Raw genomic sequence first — 16,054 nt, 5'->3', positions numbered from 1 at the left:
GTTGAAGGTTTGTGTTTAATTAATAACACCATGTTGAAGGTTGTTGTTGTATTATACTGTATCATACTTATTTTTCACTGTAACCACCTGGCCAAGATACAAGTGAGTTCCTATTTGTTGAGCTTTTGTCTATATCCAATTAAATAAATTATATTTTTTATACATAAGCTTATTTTCATCCTTTAGTCTCACCGTGTAAGTCGAACAATATTAATGTTTAAAGACTGCATAGAAATTGAGGCATTTCTTAAAATAGAAGGTCTTGAGAGAGGTGGATCATTTCCCTGTTGTCAAAGCCAAAGAAGACTTGATGTACACCACAATTGATGTGTCAAGAAATGGAAGTTGTCTATCAAGCACGGTGGTGGTGGGTTAATCATTAAAGAGCATGTGAAAATAGGCTTATTAAGCCGCTAATGCCATTAAACTCAAATGTGTTTAGGATGCGCACCATGGAGTGGCCTACTGCTGCAGCACCCCTCGTCTTATCAGAGCCCCTGGCAGCCGGCCGGCCAGCCAGTTCTGGGAAGCTAGTATATCTAGCTATAAGGGGTGGGTGTCTCACACAAACACTGTCAGTGTCTGGTTGAGCATGGGGTTGTTTGTCAACGTCTGCGTGCTTGTGTGTGTACATGTGTATGGTGTTATGGGATACGTCGGCGTGACGGGTTCCACAGTCGACTGCATCATTTGCAACCAGGAACTAGTACTTATGGGAAGGAATATTGTTTTAGGTGTTTGTTTGAAATATTTCATACCTTTTCTGCTTACTTACATGTGTCCTTTCACATGTAAGTTTTCACTGCCCACACACACACACGCGCGCGCGCGCACACGCACGCACGCACACACACACACACACACACACACCACACACACACACACACACACACACACACACACAGACAGAGCGTGCCCTACTTTCATGCACCTGGACTTTAGAATCCAGCATGGCAGAAATAGAAGGTATGGGGAATTAGGAAACTGAGCACAAAGCAATTACTCTCTTCAACTCATGTTCATCCTCCTGTTCAATTTGAGATCAGTTCACCTTTCTGAAATGATAGTAATACGACAGTAATATGAGATGGACTGGAGCTCGTTTTTGTTTGTAATCAAATGTATTTGTAGTAGCTGGTACTACTGTGTAGAAAGGACAATGTAGGTTCTGTTATTGTTTGTATTAATGTAGCTGGTGCTGTTTTGTTATTGTTTATATATATATATATATATATATATATATATATATATATATATATATATATATATATGGTAATTTAGGTAGGTGGTCCTGTTGCTCATGACGGGGAATGAGCAACAATACGATTTTGTGTATCAAATGGTGGACTACTTTTAACCGTAGGGCTCAAACGTAGTGCATCATACAGTATAGTGGCATTTGGGAATGCGCCCTATGAGCAGGCACTGACCTTATCCGTGGGTGGATATTAGAACAGGCATATTTGTGGGGGATCATTATTAAACTGGTGTGTGGAGTTATGTTATGAAGAGATGCTCCTTAGCACTAGGATCGAGAGCGTACCCATCGTAGGCGGATGTGTGGGCATTCTAAAATTAGTTCCCAAATATGCAACACACAAAAAAACATGGCAAAATAGCAAAACTGGAATGAATAAACAAAAGAAGAAGGAAAAAGTCTGAGCCTAAATGTATGAAAATCTTTGTACACAGTAAATGCCAAGCGAATGCCACCAGGAGCCTAAGGGAAGGGCAGGCTGTTTGAATGACTGACCAGCACAGACAGAGTCCCCACATGACACCCATGCATGACAGTTAGGAAGTCTTGTCATGCTTGGTTTCCTCTGCTCATGTTATCCAGTGAGAGGACCTCTTTCCCTAGAAAGTCCAATACACCTCTACAGAGATTCTATTTCGAAGGGTGATTAGCAGGTGAAGCACAAACAATTAGGAGAATGTTCACTGTAGATTATGTTAAAATGATCACATCAGGAGCTCTATCTGAACATAGCCTATTATTTAGAAAACAACAGTAACTAAAGTTCATAGCTTACCTTCATACCCTACATTTGTAAGACAATGTGATAAAGTGTAAGCAATATTTGAATGGGGGGTAACTCTGGAATATTATTGATTACCATGAATATAGCATGTCCTAGCAGGTAGTATAGCAGCGAAGAGCTTTGGCCCAGTAACTGTAAGGTCGCTGGTTTGAATCCCAGAACCGACTAGTTGAAAAATCTGTTGATGTGCCCTGGGACATGGTTTCCTAAACTCTGTCCTGCACTACACAACTACACAACTTTTCCCTAGCACTACACAACTTTTCCCTAGCACTACACAACTTTTCCCTAGCACTACACAACTTTTCCCTAGCACTACACAACTTTTCCCTAGCACTACACAACTTTTCCCTAGCACTACACAACTTTTCCCTAGCACTACACAACTTTTCCCTAGCACTACACAACTTTCCCCTAGCACTACACAACTTTTCCCTAGCACTACACAACTTTTCCCTAGCACTACACAACTTTCCCCTAGCACTACACAACTTTCCCCTGGCACTACGCAATGTATTCAAATAACCAACTCATCATCAAGATGTGATTATTTGACTCAGCTGTATAATGCTAGGGGAAAAAACTAAACATGCACCAAGGAAGGGCCCTAGGACCATGTTTGGGAAAACCTGTCCTTGAGCAAAGCAAGCACTTAACCCGAATTTCTCCTGTAGGTTTCTCTGGATAAGAGTGTCTGCTAAATTACTAAAATGTATACAGTACCAGTCAAAAGTTTGGACACACCTACTCATTCAACGTTTTTTCTATATTTTGACTATTTTCTACATTGTAGAATAGTGAAGACATCAAAACTATGAAATAACATATATGGAATCATTTAGTAACCAATTTATTATGTAACATATAAAAATATATTTTATATTTGAGATTCTTCAAAGTAGCCACACCAATAACAATAAGAGATTTACTTGGGCCAAGAAACACGAGCAATGGACATTAGACCAGTGGAAATCTGTCCTTTGGTCTGATGAGTTCAAATTCGAGATTTTTGGTTCCAACCGCTGTGTCTTTGTGAGACGCCGAGTAGGTGAACAGATGATCTCTGCATGTGTGGTTCCCACCGTGAAGCATGGAGGAGGTGTCATGGTGTGGGGGTGCCTTGCTAGTGATACTGTCTGTGATTTATTTAGAATTTAAGGCACACTTAACCAGCATGGCTACCACAGCATTCTGCAGCGATACGCCATCCCATCTGGTTTGAGCTTAGTGGGACTATCATTTCTTTTTCAACAGGACAATGACCCAAAGCACACCTCCAGGCTGTGTAAGGGCTATTTGACAAAGAAGGAGAGTGATGGAGTGCTGCATCAGAGGACCTAGCCTCCCCAATCACCCAACCTCAACCCAATTGAGATGGTTTGGATGAGTTGGACCGCAGAGTGAAGGAAAAGCAGCCAACAAGTGCTCAGCATATGAGGGAACTCCTTCAAGACTGTTGGAAAAACATTCCAGGTGAAGCTGGTTGAGAGAATGCCAAGAGTGTGCAGTCATCAAGGCAAAGGGTGGCTACTTTGAAGAATCTTAAATATAAAATATATTTTGATTTTACACTTTTTTTGGTTACGACATGATTCCATATGTGTTATTTCATAGTGTTGATGTCTTCACTATTATTCTACAATGTAGAAAATAGTCAAAATAAAGAAAAACCCTTGAATGAGTAGGTGTGTCCAAACTTTTGATTGGTACTGTAAATGTAAAAATGAATATTTATTCAGCCCAGAGATCAAGATCTCCCACCATCCCTTGACCATTCCCGCAAAAGTGCATACACACCTCTGATGTCAGCACAGCACCTGTTGGGTGCGTAAACAAGTGCTGATTGAGCTTAGGGCCTGGTCTGTCTACAGCCAAAACACTTTTGTGTGACAACTCTTACAAGTCACTCATTACTCAACAACAACAAAAATATATAACACCAGCCAGTGGTTGTTGACTGTCACTTATCCCCAGTTCGTTGCCCGTGCGTAACGTTATCTATACAGTAGCACGGTACCTGGTTGAGATCACGCGCTTTGCTCCAATCACCGTCTTCCAGAGGCGGGTAAATGGCTGTCGCGCGCCCTCCGGAACGAACCCTTTCCGTTCTCCGGTCTCCACAGTGACGGTTATTTTTTTTTGACAGAGGGAACGCTGCTGTGTTGGTGAGAAAGGGCAAAATGAAAAGAAACTACCACTGCACAAAATGGTAAATTACACAGGTATATAATAAGAAGAAATCGAAGATAACACGCTGTCATCCTCCCAGGTAAACCCATTTAGTCGATAACGTTGTCAACGGCACGTTTTGTATTTTTTTCTGGAGCTTTCTGGAGCCGTTTCATTTGTGATGTACAGTATGGACTACGTCTGGCCAACGTTAGTCAATTTTCGCGTGTAATTTGATGCTGTGGTGCAGTGGGTATAGAAACGAACAACAGTATTAACATGGTATCTCAGCGATCACATTTTAGCAGGGTACGTTTCTATGTGGTGACTATTTTACTGTCATTTTATGGATTTTGGTTTTGTCATACGTCGGTGTCTGACACTGAGTCGGTCCGCTTTCCTTTCCTCCTGTCATAGTTGAATGTTGAATAGTCAGTTACCGATGGGAGTCAGTAGGCTATAGGCGAGGCAAGCCGAGGTAGTCGGTAGCCAGTTGGACTAACCGTAGATAGTCAGGTGGACTAGTGCATGGGATCTTAATAAATCGGAGTGAAGAAGATTTCCGGTGGATTAGCCACCGGGGAGCCACCACTGGCACGAGAGCGCACGCCTTTTGTTTGTCATGCTATGGATGTGTCAGCTGTCATCCTGTTCAGTGTGTGTAGGCCTACATGATGAGAATCATTATCTTTCATATTATATTAGAATCTACAGCCTAGCGGTTAGAGCGTTGTGCTAGTATTCCCGAAAGGTTGCTTGTTTGAATCCAGGAGTCGACAATGTGAAGAATCTGTCGTTGTGCCCTTGTGCAAGGTACTCAAGCCTAATTGCTCCAGTGTTGCCGTTTATAATGGCTGACCCATGTCCGTGACCCCACTCTCTGAGCATGTCTCAGAGGGGTGTTGAGATATGCAAAATCCTAATTTTCCAATTCACACATATAGGCTTATGTGTGAAATAGGACAAAAAATATACACCCACCAAATTATTATTATCATATTATGAGGGCCATGCGAAATAAATAACCCATGTGGTGTTGCCTGTGGTAACAAATCGCTTTTGACTGAGGATGCTTCCAGTCGTGTGCATAGAATCTATGATAGGCTATCGGGAGTCTGTGTATTAGCTACATCGGCAGTCTGTGTATTGGTTGGACGAACACAGATTCCCGATGTAGTGTCCCAAAGCTATGATAGACTTACTATGGACCAAAAGTATAGGCTATTACGCACCACTGGTTTTATGGTCCTAATATATTGTATCCACACACTCATTGGCCTATTCATTTTGCTGGCTGCTGCATAGATACACTGGTTGGCAGCCGTAGTTCCCAGGCAGTCCGTTTCTGCGAACGCCAGCATCTCTCGCATCAGTCGGTAGCACCGACAGACTGTTTTTTGGTGATCCACTCGCGTAAATCCCTTGCGGCGGACACAGAAGGGAGAACGCACTTTAGTGGCCCAGTGGTAGGCTGACAACGCTGAGAAATTACGACTCTCCTCCGCACCCAATATCCTTGGTCAGCGTCTACTCTCCTTAATTTGGCAGGCAGCGGGTCTTCGCTCATTTGAGAATTCAGGAGGTGGGTGTGGGCGCCTTGTTGCAGTGGCAGCTGCCTCCCGCCCATTAAGGCGTTACGGGCGGCGCCCAACTTGTGATTGGTCAACAACAACAAAAACTAAACAACTTTGCAAAAAAAAAGCTCTAATATTTGTATAAAAATTACATATATATATATATATACAAATGTTTTTTTTAAGTATATATAACTCTTGGATCACGTTTTAAATGCTCATAAAAGTGGGTAAATGTGTACATTTTCATGTTTTAAAAATATATTGTTTGAAACAAGCTGTTCAGTTACTTACTACTCTGCCCCCCAGTAACTAGCAGCAGCAGCTCTGCCTCGATGGGCCGTATAGGCCTTGCAACATTGCTTGGATTGTTTTGCCACCTATTTGCTATGAGGGGGAACTGGCCCAATGAAATTGCAGGATTTCATAGCGTAAATTATAACAGCACAAAGTACGTGCACCGTCCTGGGGCACTCAAATTAGCGTCTGTTCAGTCAGAACCTATCGGTCTGCTTTAGTCCACTTCCCAATATAGTACCAAAGAACACTATACAAAAGTATGTGGACACCTGCTTGTCGAACATCTCATTCCAAAATCATGAGCATAAATATGGAGTTGGTCCCCCCCTTTTGCTTCTATAACAGCCTCCAGTCTTCTGGGAAGGCTTTCCACTAGATGTTGGAACATTGCTGCAGGGACTTGCTTCCATTCAGCCACAAGAGCATTAGTGAGGTCGGGCACTGTTGTTGGGCGATTAGGCCTGGCTTGCAGTCGGCCTTCCAATTCATCCCAAAGGTGTTCGATGGGGTTGAGATCAGAGCTCTGTGCAGGCCAGTCAAGTTCCTCCACACCAATCTAGACAAACCATTTCAGTATGGACCTCACTTTGTGCACAGGGGCATTGTCATGCTGAAACAGGAAAGGGCCTTCCCCAGACTCTTGCCACAAAGTTGGAAGCACAGAATCGTCTAGAATGTCATGTAAATATTTCCCTTCACTGGAACTAAGGGGCCTGAACCATAAAAAACACCACAGACTACTATTCCTCATCCACCAAACTTTACAGTTGGCACTATGCATTGGGACAGGTAGCGTCTCCTGGCATCCGCCAAACACAGATTTGTGCGTCGGACTGCCAGATGGTGTGGCTCATCACTCCAGAGAACGCATTTCCACTGCTCCAGAGTCCAATGTCGGTGAGCTTTACACCACTCTAGCCAACGCTTGGCATTGCGCATGGTGATCTTAGGCTTGTGTGTGGCTGCTCGGCCATGGAAACCAGTTTCATGAAGCTCCTGACAAACAGTTATTGTGCTGACGTTGCTTCCAGAGGCCATTTGGAACTCGGTAGGGAGTCTTGCAACCGAGGACGGACGATTTTTACGCACTACGCGCTTCAGCACTTTGCGGTCCCGTTCTGTGAGCTTGTGTGGCCTACCACTTCGCTGCTGAGCCGTTGTTGCTCCTAGACGTTTCCACTTCACAATAACAGCCCTTACAGTTGACCGGGGCAGCTCTAACAGGGCAGAAATTGACTTGTTGGAAAGGTGGCATCCTATAACATTGCCACTTTGGAAGTCACTGAGCTCTTCAGTAAGGCCATTCTACTGCCAATGTTTGTCTATGGAGATTGCATGGCTGTGTGCAAGATTTTATAAACTTGACAGCAACGGGTGTGGCTGAAATAGCCGAATCCACTAATTTGAAGGGGTGTCCGTATACTTTTGTGTGTATAGTGTATGAGCCATAATACCCATAAACCTAGCGGTCAAACAGGGAAATGGTTCCAATAATTTTTCCACCATTAATTTTTCCCATAGGGGATTTTAGAATTTAGAAACACTTAAAATAAGGGCTGTGTTTCATGTAGGCTTACCCTGGTGTGACCTTTTGATAATTATAAGGAACTACAAATGTCATGATGGTCTGGACGAGACTGCCGAATTGAGGCAAATGTAAGAATCTCCGGATTAACTATCTAATGTTAGCTAAAAGTAGTAATTAATCAATTGGATACATTTCTTTAAATGGACAATTCTGTGAACTGTCGTGTAAGCTTTAAATTGACACAATAGCTGTTAGCAAAGGTGTCAGTTAGAGATGACGTGCAGGAGCTTGCAGGGATTTGTAGTCTTGCATGATGTCTACTTTGATGCTAATTAGCATTTTTGAATCTAAAAGTAAATAAAACCGATTACATTGATTAAAGTCACCTTTTCTGAGAGAGATTTACATTGTTATCAAAACATCATGCCAGGGTAAGCCTACTGAGAGAAGGGGAGAGGGAGAGAGAGAGGGAGATGGGGAGGGAGAGGGAGAGAGAGAGGGGGAAAGAGAGAGAGGAAGAGGGAGATGGAGAGAGAGAGGGAGATGGGGGAGGGGGGTGGAGAGAGAAAGGGAGAGGGTGATGGGGGAGAGGGAGAGAAATAGGGAGAGGGAGATGGGGAGAGAAAGAGGGAGATGGGGAGAGAAACAGGGAGAGGTGAGAGAGAGAAATAGGGAGAGGGAGATGGAGAGAGAGGGGGGGGTGAGATAGGGAGAGAGAGAAATAGGGAGATTGGGGGTGGAGAGAGGGAGAGGGAGATGGGGGGTGGTGAGAGAAAGGGAGAGGGAGATGGGGAGAGAGAGAGAAATAGGGAGATGGGGGAGAGAGAAATAGTGAGAGGGAGATGGAGAGAGAGTGGAGAGAGAGAGAGAAAGAGGGAGACGGGGGGTGGTGAGAGAAGGGGAGAGGTAGATGAGAGAGAAATAGGGAGATGGGGAGAGAGAGAGAAATAGGGAGATGGGGGAGAGAGAGATGGGGAGAGGGAGGGGGAGATGGGGAGAGAGAGAAATAGGGAGATGGGGAGAGAGAGAGTGAGAGAGAGGGGGGGAGAGAGAGGGGGAGAGAGAGAGGGAGATGGGGGAGAGAGAAATAGGGAGATGGAGATGGGGGAGAGGGAGGGGGAGATGAGGGGGGGATGGGGGAGAGAGAGAAATAGGGAGAGAGAGAGCGAGATGAAGAGAGAGAGGGGGGAAATATCTCCCTCTCCCCTTATTCTCACACCGTCATGGAAACATCACACACATCATGGCCTATTCTTCATTATTAACAGCTGCAGAGGACTTTTAGGCCGTGACCCCGATGGCACCGTATTTCTTATAATATAGTGCTCAACTTTTGACCCGAGCCCCATGGGTCAAAAGTAGTGCACTAAATAGGGAAAAAGGTACCATTTGGTACATATCCTTAGTGAAATAAAGTAACTAAGTGAGGAAGGAACTGCTGAGACGGGAGAAGAGACAGTAAGAACATTTGCCCACTGACATGAAACATGAGCCACCTGTCCTTAACCTAATAGGAACTAGATTCCATTCCAGAGCACATGAAATATTGAACACTGGGCTCTGTATGCCCGATAAGAACAATGTTGCATCTTAAATAGCACCCTTTCCCTAGATCGTGCGCTACTTTTGACCAGAGCCTATGGGGCCCTGTTCAAAAGTAGTGCACTATGTAGGGAATAGGGTGCTCTTTGGGACGCGGTTCCAAGTGAAAGTATTTATAGAGGAGTCGGAGCAGGCAGCTCATTTCCTGCACCCTGATGAATCAGTTTAAAGTTAGCTTCACTAATGAGTTAGGACTTCTGACTCCTTCTGTGGTTCAGAGCAGGACTACCTCATTAAGACCACAGATCTTCATTCTTTTCTTGTAGTCTCTCTCAGCGTAGTATTTGGATAGTTAACGATGGCTTCCTCCCCAATGGCACCCTATTCCCTTTATAGGAACAGGGTGGCATTTGGTTGGATTAAAACAGCGATGATCAAGGCAAAAATACATACAAAAAAAGAAGAGAGATTCTGCATGGCAGTTTAAGATCTTTGTATCGTCTCCCTTGTGGTATTCCAGTAGGGTATATAAAGAATTCATAGGGGAAGTATACTTGGCTAGCTTCAGCATGCTTTTTAAGGATGATTCTTTAAGTCAGTGTAGATGGATACTCTTAAGGATGATTTGTTAAGTCAGTGTAGATGGATACTCTTAAGGATGATTTGTTAAGTTAGTGTAGATGGATACTCTTAAGGATGATTTGTTAAGTCAGTGTAGATGGATACTCTACACTGCTGTTGTTGAACATGTTCCAGTAGATAGAGTCATAAGGTTTACAGGAAGTCATCATAATTAAACACATGGTGAGATATTCCTGCTGGATTGTACATTATACTGTGAAACATTCATGTAGCCTGGTCCCAGATCTGTTTGTGCTCTCATGTCAACTCCTGTTTGCCTTGACAAGTAGTGGCATGATGTCACAAACAGCCTGGTACCCAGGCTAACATCATTGTATTATGAGTTAGAATTTACTGAGCACATATTTTTCTCTCCCTCTCTCACACCGCCTGGACATATGTGCCCTGCCCGGCCCCCATGGCTGTCGACCTCCTTGGAAACTGTATCTCTGATATGTGGTGAGTGTTACATTTTGACTATTTCTGAGAGGAAAGCTCTGTTTTCTTGTTGTTAGGTCATGCTACGATGCACATCATGTGTGTGTGTGTTTGATCAGTGTGTGTGCGCTTTGTGTGTGTGTACAGTGTGTGTGTGTGTGTGTCTTACTCAGCTATACAGTTTGGATGTTGTTCCTACACTGAACAAAAATATAAACACAACATGTAAAGTGTTGGTCCCATGTTTCATGAGCTGAAATAAAATATCCCAGAAATGTTCCATACGTACAAAAAGCTTATTTTTCTGCATATTCTGTGCACAAATTTGTTTGCATCCCTGTTAGTGAGCATTTCTCCTTTGCCAAGATAATCCACCTGGCAGCTGTGGTATATCAAGAAACTGATTAAACAGCATGATCATTACACAGCTGGACCTTGTGCTGGGGACAATAAAAGGCCACTCTAAAATGTGCAGTTTTGTCACACAACACAATGCCACAGATGTCTCAAGTTTTGAGGGAGTGTGCAATTGGCATGATGACTGCAGGAAGGTCCACAAGAGCTGTTGCCAGAGAAGGTAATGTTAATTTCTCTACCATAAGCTGCCTCCAACCGTGTATGGCGTTGTGTGGGCGAGCAGTTTGCTGACGTCAACGTTGTGAACAGAGTGCCCCATGGTGGTGGTGGGGTCATGGTATGGGCAGGCATAAGCTACGGACAATGAAAACAATTGCATTTTATCGATGGCAATTTGAATGCACACAACTACCTTGAAGAGATCCTTCGGGCCATTGTAAGGCCTATTTTATTTTTAATGGTATCTGTGACCAACAGATGCATATCTGTATTTCCAGTAATGTGAAATCCATAGATCAGGGCCTAATTACTTTTTTTCAATTGACTGATTTCCTCATATGAGCTGTAACTCAGTAAAATCAATGAAATTGTTACATGTTGCATTTTATATTTTTGATCAGTATATTAACTTGTACATCCAAAGGGAGACCACGTGCTTTTTTGCTTCCCATTGATTTTATAACACTGCGCCTCCCGGGTGGCGCAGTGGTCTAGGGCACTGGTCTAGGGCACTGCATCGCAGTGCTAGCTGCGCCACCAGAGTCTCTGGGTTCGCGCCCAGGCTGGGCTGGGTTCGCGCCCAGGCTCTGTCGCAGCCGGCCGCAACCGGGAGGTCCGTGGGGCGACGCACAATTGGCATAGCGTCGTCCGGGTTAGGGAGGGTTTGGCCGGTAGGGATATCCTTGTCTCAGTATGTAAAATGTAATGAAATGTAAAAAATGTAATAAAATGTATGCACTCTACTGTAAGTTGCTCTGGATAAGAGCGTCTGCTAAATGACTAAAAATGTAAAATAACATGGTCTGCTGCTTCAGGAAGCAGTGTGTGGCCTGGTGCTTCAGGAAGCAGTGTGTGGCCTGCTGCTTCAGGAAGCAACGTGTGGCCTGCTGCTTCAGGAAGCAACGTGTGGCCTGCTGCTTCAGGAAGCAGTGTGTGGCCTGCTGCTTCAGGAAGCAGTGTGTGGCCTGCTGCTTCAGGAAGCAACGTGTGGCCTGCTGCTTCAGGAAGCAGTGTGGAGACAACAGTGGTATAAAACAGCTCTGAAAACAAGAGTTCATGTCCTGTACCAAACTGCTGAGGTGAGGCTTTCCCTAAAAGCATCAGGGCGTTCTCTGAACATTTTAGCTTGGCTACCTCACATCACAGGTGTCAGTAGTTGGGACTCAGTAGACCTACAGAATGAGGATTTCAGCCACTGTTGTGTTAAGATCAAAAGTCATTCCTTGTAAGGAATCAGACAACTCTGAGTCATCTTTGGCCTTTTCCATTTGAGACAAAGGCCTCACATTCCCCAACAAAAAATAGCACTCTGATGTGTGTGTCTTGTCTGTTTATTTCCAATGGCCTGAATCCAGGGCCGGAACACCACATCTGGGGCCCCGAGGCACCTTCCTCCAGAGTAGTCTCGAAAACCCGACCCTAGGCAACAGCAGAGACATGGGTCTGGTTTCAACGACGGACTCTTTTGGTAACTTCGATAAAGGAAAAATAAATTGTTCCGATGTGGGTTCTCTTCAGAAAGGCAACTCTTCCAACAAACGTTCCAGAACATTGCGATTTCTAAAAATTTGCAGGCGAAACATTTGCAGTGGTTTTAGTGAAGGTAGTTGATGCAAACTAGCCACAAAATGCACTCATTAAGAATAACCTCTGTGATCTCCATCTTGCTAGCTGCTATTTAGTATTTTATTCAAGCGGATAAGGTTGTGACGTACAGATGTCGGATCTTAACTTCATCACTCTTTTGTCACAGAGAATTTTCCTGCTGCATCAGGGTCCCAGATCTATTTGTGTTGTCTTGCCAACTCATGTGGTCATTGTCATGTCAAACATGTATAGCAGTTGGCCAGATGGCAAAAAAACAGATCTGGGACCAGGCTAGCAACTCATGTCTGCTGGAGAATATTACAATAACTGTGTGTCTCAGTTGGTAGAGTCACGGCGATTTCCTGGACCACCCATATGCAAAAAGAAAGCTTGCATGACTGTAAGACGTTCTGGATAAAAGTGTCTGCTTAATGGCATACAGTACATTATTATATTATTATGACAGACAGACAGGCTGGGCCCAGACAGTCAGTAGCCTGGGGTTCACTGGCTCACTGCCTCCTGTCTCCTGTCTCGTGCCTCCTGTCTCCTGCCTCCTGTCTCCTGTCTCCTGTCTCCTGCCTCCTGCCTCCTGCCTCCTGCCTCCTGCCTCCTGCCTCCTGTCTCCTGTTCAGAGCTGGAGCAGGACAGCAGCACATCAAGCCCCTCAGAGATGACGTGTCAGATAATGTGTAGCTCAAACAAGGAACATACTGTGTTCTTTTGACAGTTGGCACAACTGTAAATAGAGTAGCACATACAGCTGCAGAATGTGATTGGACTTTAGTAGAAAATATGCTATATTTAGGAGACGTCTTTTAAGAATGGAACTTAACTTATCAGTAATAGTGATTTAATTGTTGCCTTTAGTGCCTTTAGAGAGACTGACAGGGAATTTGAGCGAATTAATATGATTGAGATGAGCTTGTTGTATACAAAATGAGCTTGTCGTATACAATATGAGCTTGTTGTATACAATATGAGCTTGTTGTATACAATATGAGCTTGTCGTATACAATATGAGCTTGTTGTATACAATATGAGCTTGTTGTATACAAAATGAGCTTGTTGTATACAATATGAGCTTGTTGTATACAATATGAGCTTGTCGTATACAAAATGAGCTTGTCGTATACAATATGAGCTTGTTGTATACAATATGAGCTTGTTGTATACAACATGAGCTTGTTGTATACAATATGAGCTTGTCGTATACAATATGAGCTTGTCGTATACAACATGAGCTTGTTGTATACAATATGAGCTTGTCGTATACAATATGAGCTTGTCGTATACAATATGAGCTTGTCGTATACAATATGAGCTTGTCGTATACAATATGAGCTTGTCGTATACAATATGAGCTTGTCGTATACAATATGAGCTTGTCGTATACAATATGAGCTTGTCGTATACAATATGAGCTTGTCGTATACAATATGAGCTTGTTGTATACAATATGAGCTTGTCGTATACAATATGAGCTTGTCGTATACAATATGAGCTTGTCGTATACAACATGAGCTTGTCGTATACAATATGAGCTTGTCGTATACAATATGAGCTTGTCGTATACAATATGAGCTTGTCGTATACAATATGAGCTTGTCGTATACAATATGAGCTTGTCGTATACAATATGAGCTTGTCGTATACAATATGAGGTTGTCGTATACAACATGAGCTTGTTGTATACAATATGAGCTTGTTGTATACAATATGAGCTTGTCGTATACAACATGAGCTTGTTGTATACAATATGAGGTTGCTGTTGTTGTTGTTAGTGATATGTGTGATATGTGGTATGTTTTTAAATGAACTACGCTGCAGGATGTAGGTTGGGCTGAATGAAATGAAAGATTATCTAGACACTGAGCTGTTTGCTAGGTCTGGAGTGCAGACTAGGCAGTAGACATATTGGTGCTTTCAGAAAGAGTGAACTGAGAGTGTTAGAAGTGTATGCAAAGTTTTCTATAAGGTCTGACTCACAGTGTGACATTTCAATGGCCTGCAGTGCCTTCGGAAAAGTATTCAGACCCCTTGACCCCCACCCCCAAAAAATTACTTTACAATCTTGTTCTAAAATTGATAAAATTGTATTTTTTTCCCTCACCAATCTACACACAATACCCCATAGTGACAAAGCAAAAACAGATTTACATAAGTATTCAGACCCTTTACCCTTTACTGAAGCACCTTTGGCAGCGATTACAGCCTTGAGTCTTCTTGGATATTATGCTACAAGCTTGGTACACCTGTATTTGGGGAGCTTCTCCCATTCTTCTCTGCAGTTCCTCTCAAGCTCTGTCAGGTTGGATGTGGAGCGTTGCTGCTTTGCTATTTTCAGGTCTTTCCAGAGATGCTCAATCGGGTTCAATTTCGGACTCTGGCTGGGCCACTCAAGGACATTCAGAGACTTGTCCCGAAGCCACTCTTGCGTTGTCCTGGCTGTGTGCTATGGGTCGATGACCTGTTGGAAGGTGAACCTTCGCCCCAGTCTGAGGTACTTTGCTCTGTACATCTTTGCCTCGATCCTGACTAGTCTCCCAGTCCCTGCCGCTGAAAAACATCCCCACAGCATAATGCTGCCACCACCATGCTTCACTGTAGGATGGTGCCAGGTATTCAAGCCAAAGTTCAATCTTGGTTCCATCAGACCAGAGAATCTTGTTTCTTATGGTCTGAGAGTCTTTAGGTGCATTTTGGCAAACTCCAAGCGGGCTATCATGTGCCTTTTAGTGAGGAGTGGCTTGCGTCTGGCCACTCTACCATAAAGGCCTGATTTGTTGGAGTGCTGCAGAGATGGTTGTCCTTCTGGAATATTCTCCCATCTCCACAGAGGAACTTTAGAGCTCTGTCAGAGTGACCATCGGGTTCTTGGTCACCTCCCTGACCAAGGCCCTTCTCTCCCGATTGCTCAGTTTGGCTCTAGGAAGAGTCTTGGTGGTTCCAAACTTCTTCCATTTAAGAATGATGGAGGCCACTGTGTTCCTGGGGACCTTCAATGCTGCAGACATTTTTTATAAGAGTACATGGCCATTTAAGGCCAGACCAGTAGTCAGACCAGTAGGCAGACCAGGAGGAGGTACCGTAGTTAGACCAGTAGTCAGACAAGGAGGAGTACAGTAGTCAGACCAATAGTCAGACCAGGAGGAGGTACAGTAGTCAGACCAGGAGGAGGTACAGTAGTCAGACCAGGAGGAGGTACAGTAGTTAGACCAGGAGGAGGTACAGTAGTCAGACCAGGAGGAGGTACAGTAGTCAGACCAGTAGTCAGACCAGGAGGAGGTACAGTAGTCAGACCAGGAGGAGGTACAGTATTCAGACCAGGAGGAGGTACAGTATTCAGACCATGAGGAGGTACAGTAGTCAGACCAGGAGGAGGTACAGTAGTCAGACCAGGAGGAGGTACAGTAGTTAGACCAGTAGTCAGACCAGGAGGAGGTACAGTATTCAGACCAGGAGGAGGTACAGTAGTTAGACCAGGAGGGGGTACAGTAGTTAGACCAGGAGGAGGTACAGTAGTCAGACCAGGAAGAGGTGCAGTACTCAGACCAGTAGTGTGGAGTCCTAGTAGGAAGTGGTGATGTACTGTAAGAGGGCGTTATCTTCTCAGAGCAGACATTTCTGTCTCTGTCACGTGACATCACAACAGCAGGGGACACCCATAAAAATAG

At 44.0% G+C, this 16,054-nt stretch overlaps 1 protein-coding gene across 7 annotated transcripts in view; it reads left to right on the top strand.

The window, feature by feature from the left end:
• The first annotated feature begins 8,782 nt into the window (after positions 1-8,782).
• The window catches only part of LOC129820269 (protein 4.1-like), a 129,425-nt gene continuing 122,153 nt past the window's right edge, over positions 8,783-16,054 (top strand). For 2 of the 7 annotated variants that reach the window (XM_055877326.1, XM_055877320.1), the window contains exon 1: positions 8,792-10,235. In XM_055877326.1, coding sequence (XP_055733301.1) covers positions 10,175-10,235 — 61 coding nt within the window. In that variant the 5' untranslated portion in view covers positions 8,792-10,174. Of the gene's footprint in view, positions 10,236-16,054 lie in introns of all 7 variants that reach the window. The other 5 variants (XM_055877321.1, XM_055877325.1, XM_055877319.1 and 2 more) reach the window with 5 other exon arrangements.

The sequence above is a fragment of the Salvelinus fontinalis genome, chromosome 22, assembly GCF_029448725.1.
Source record: "Salvelinus fontinalis isolate EN_2023a chromosome 22, ASM2944872v1, whole genome shotgun sequence".
Lineage (NCBI taxonomy): Eukaryota > Metazoa > Chordata > Actinopteri > Salmoniformes > Salmonidae > Salvelinus > Salvelinus fontinalis.
The sequence above is the reverse complement of the archived record's forward strand: the minus strand, read 5'-3'. Positions and strand labels throughout refer to the sequence as shown.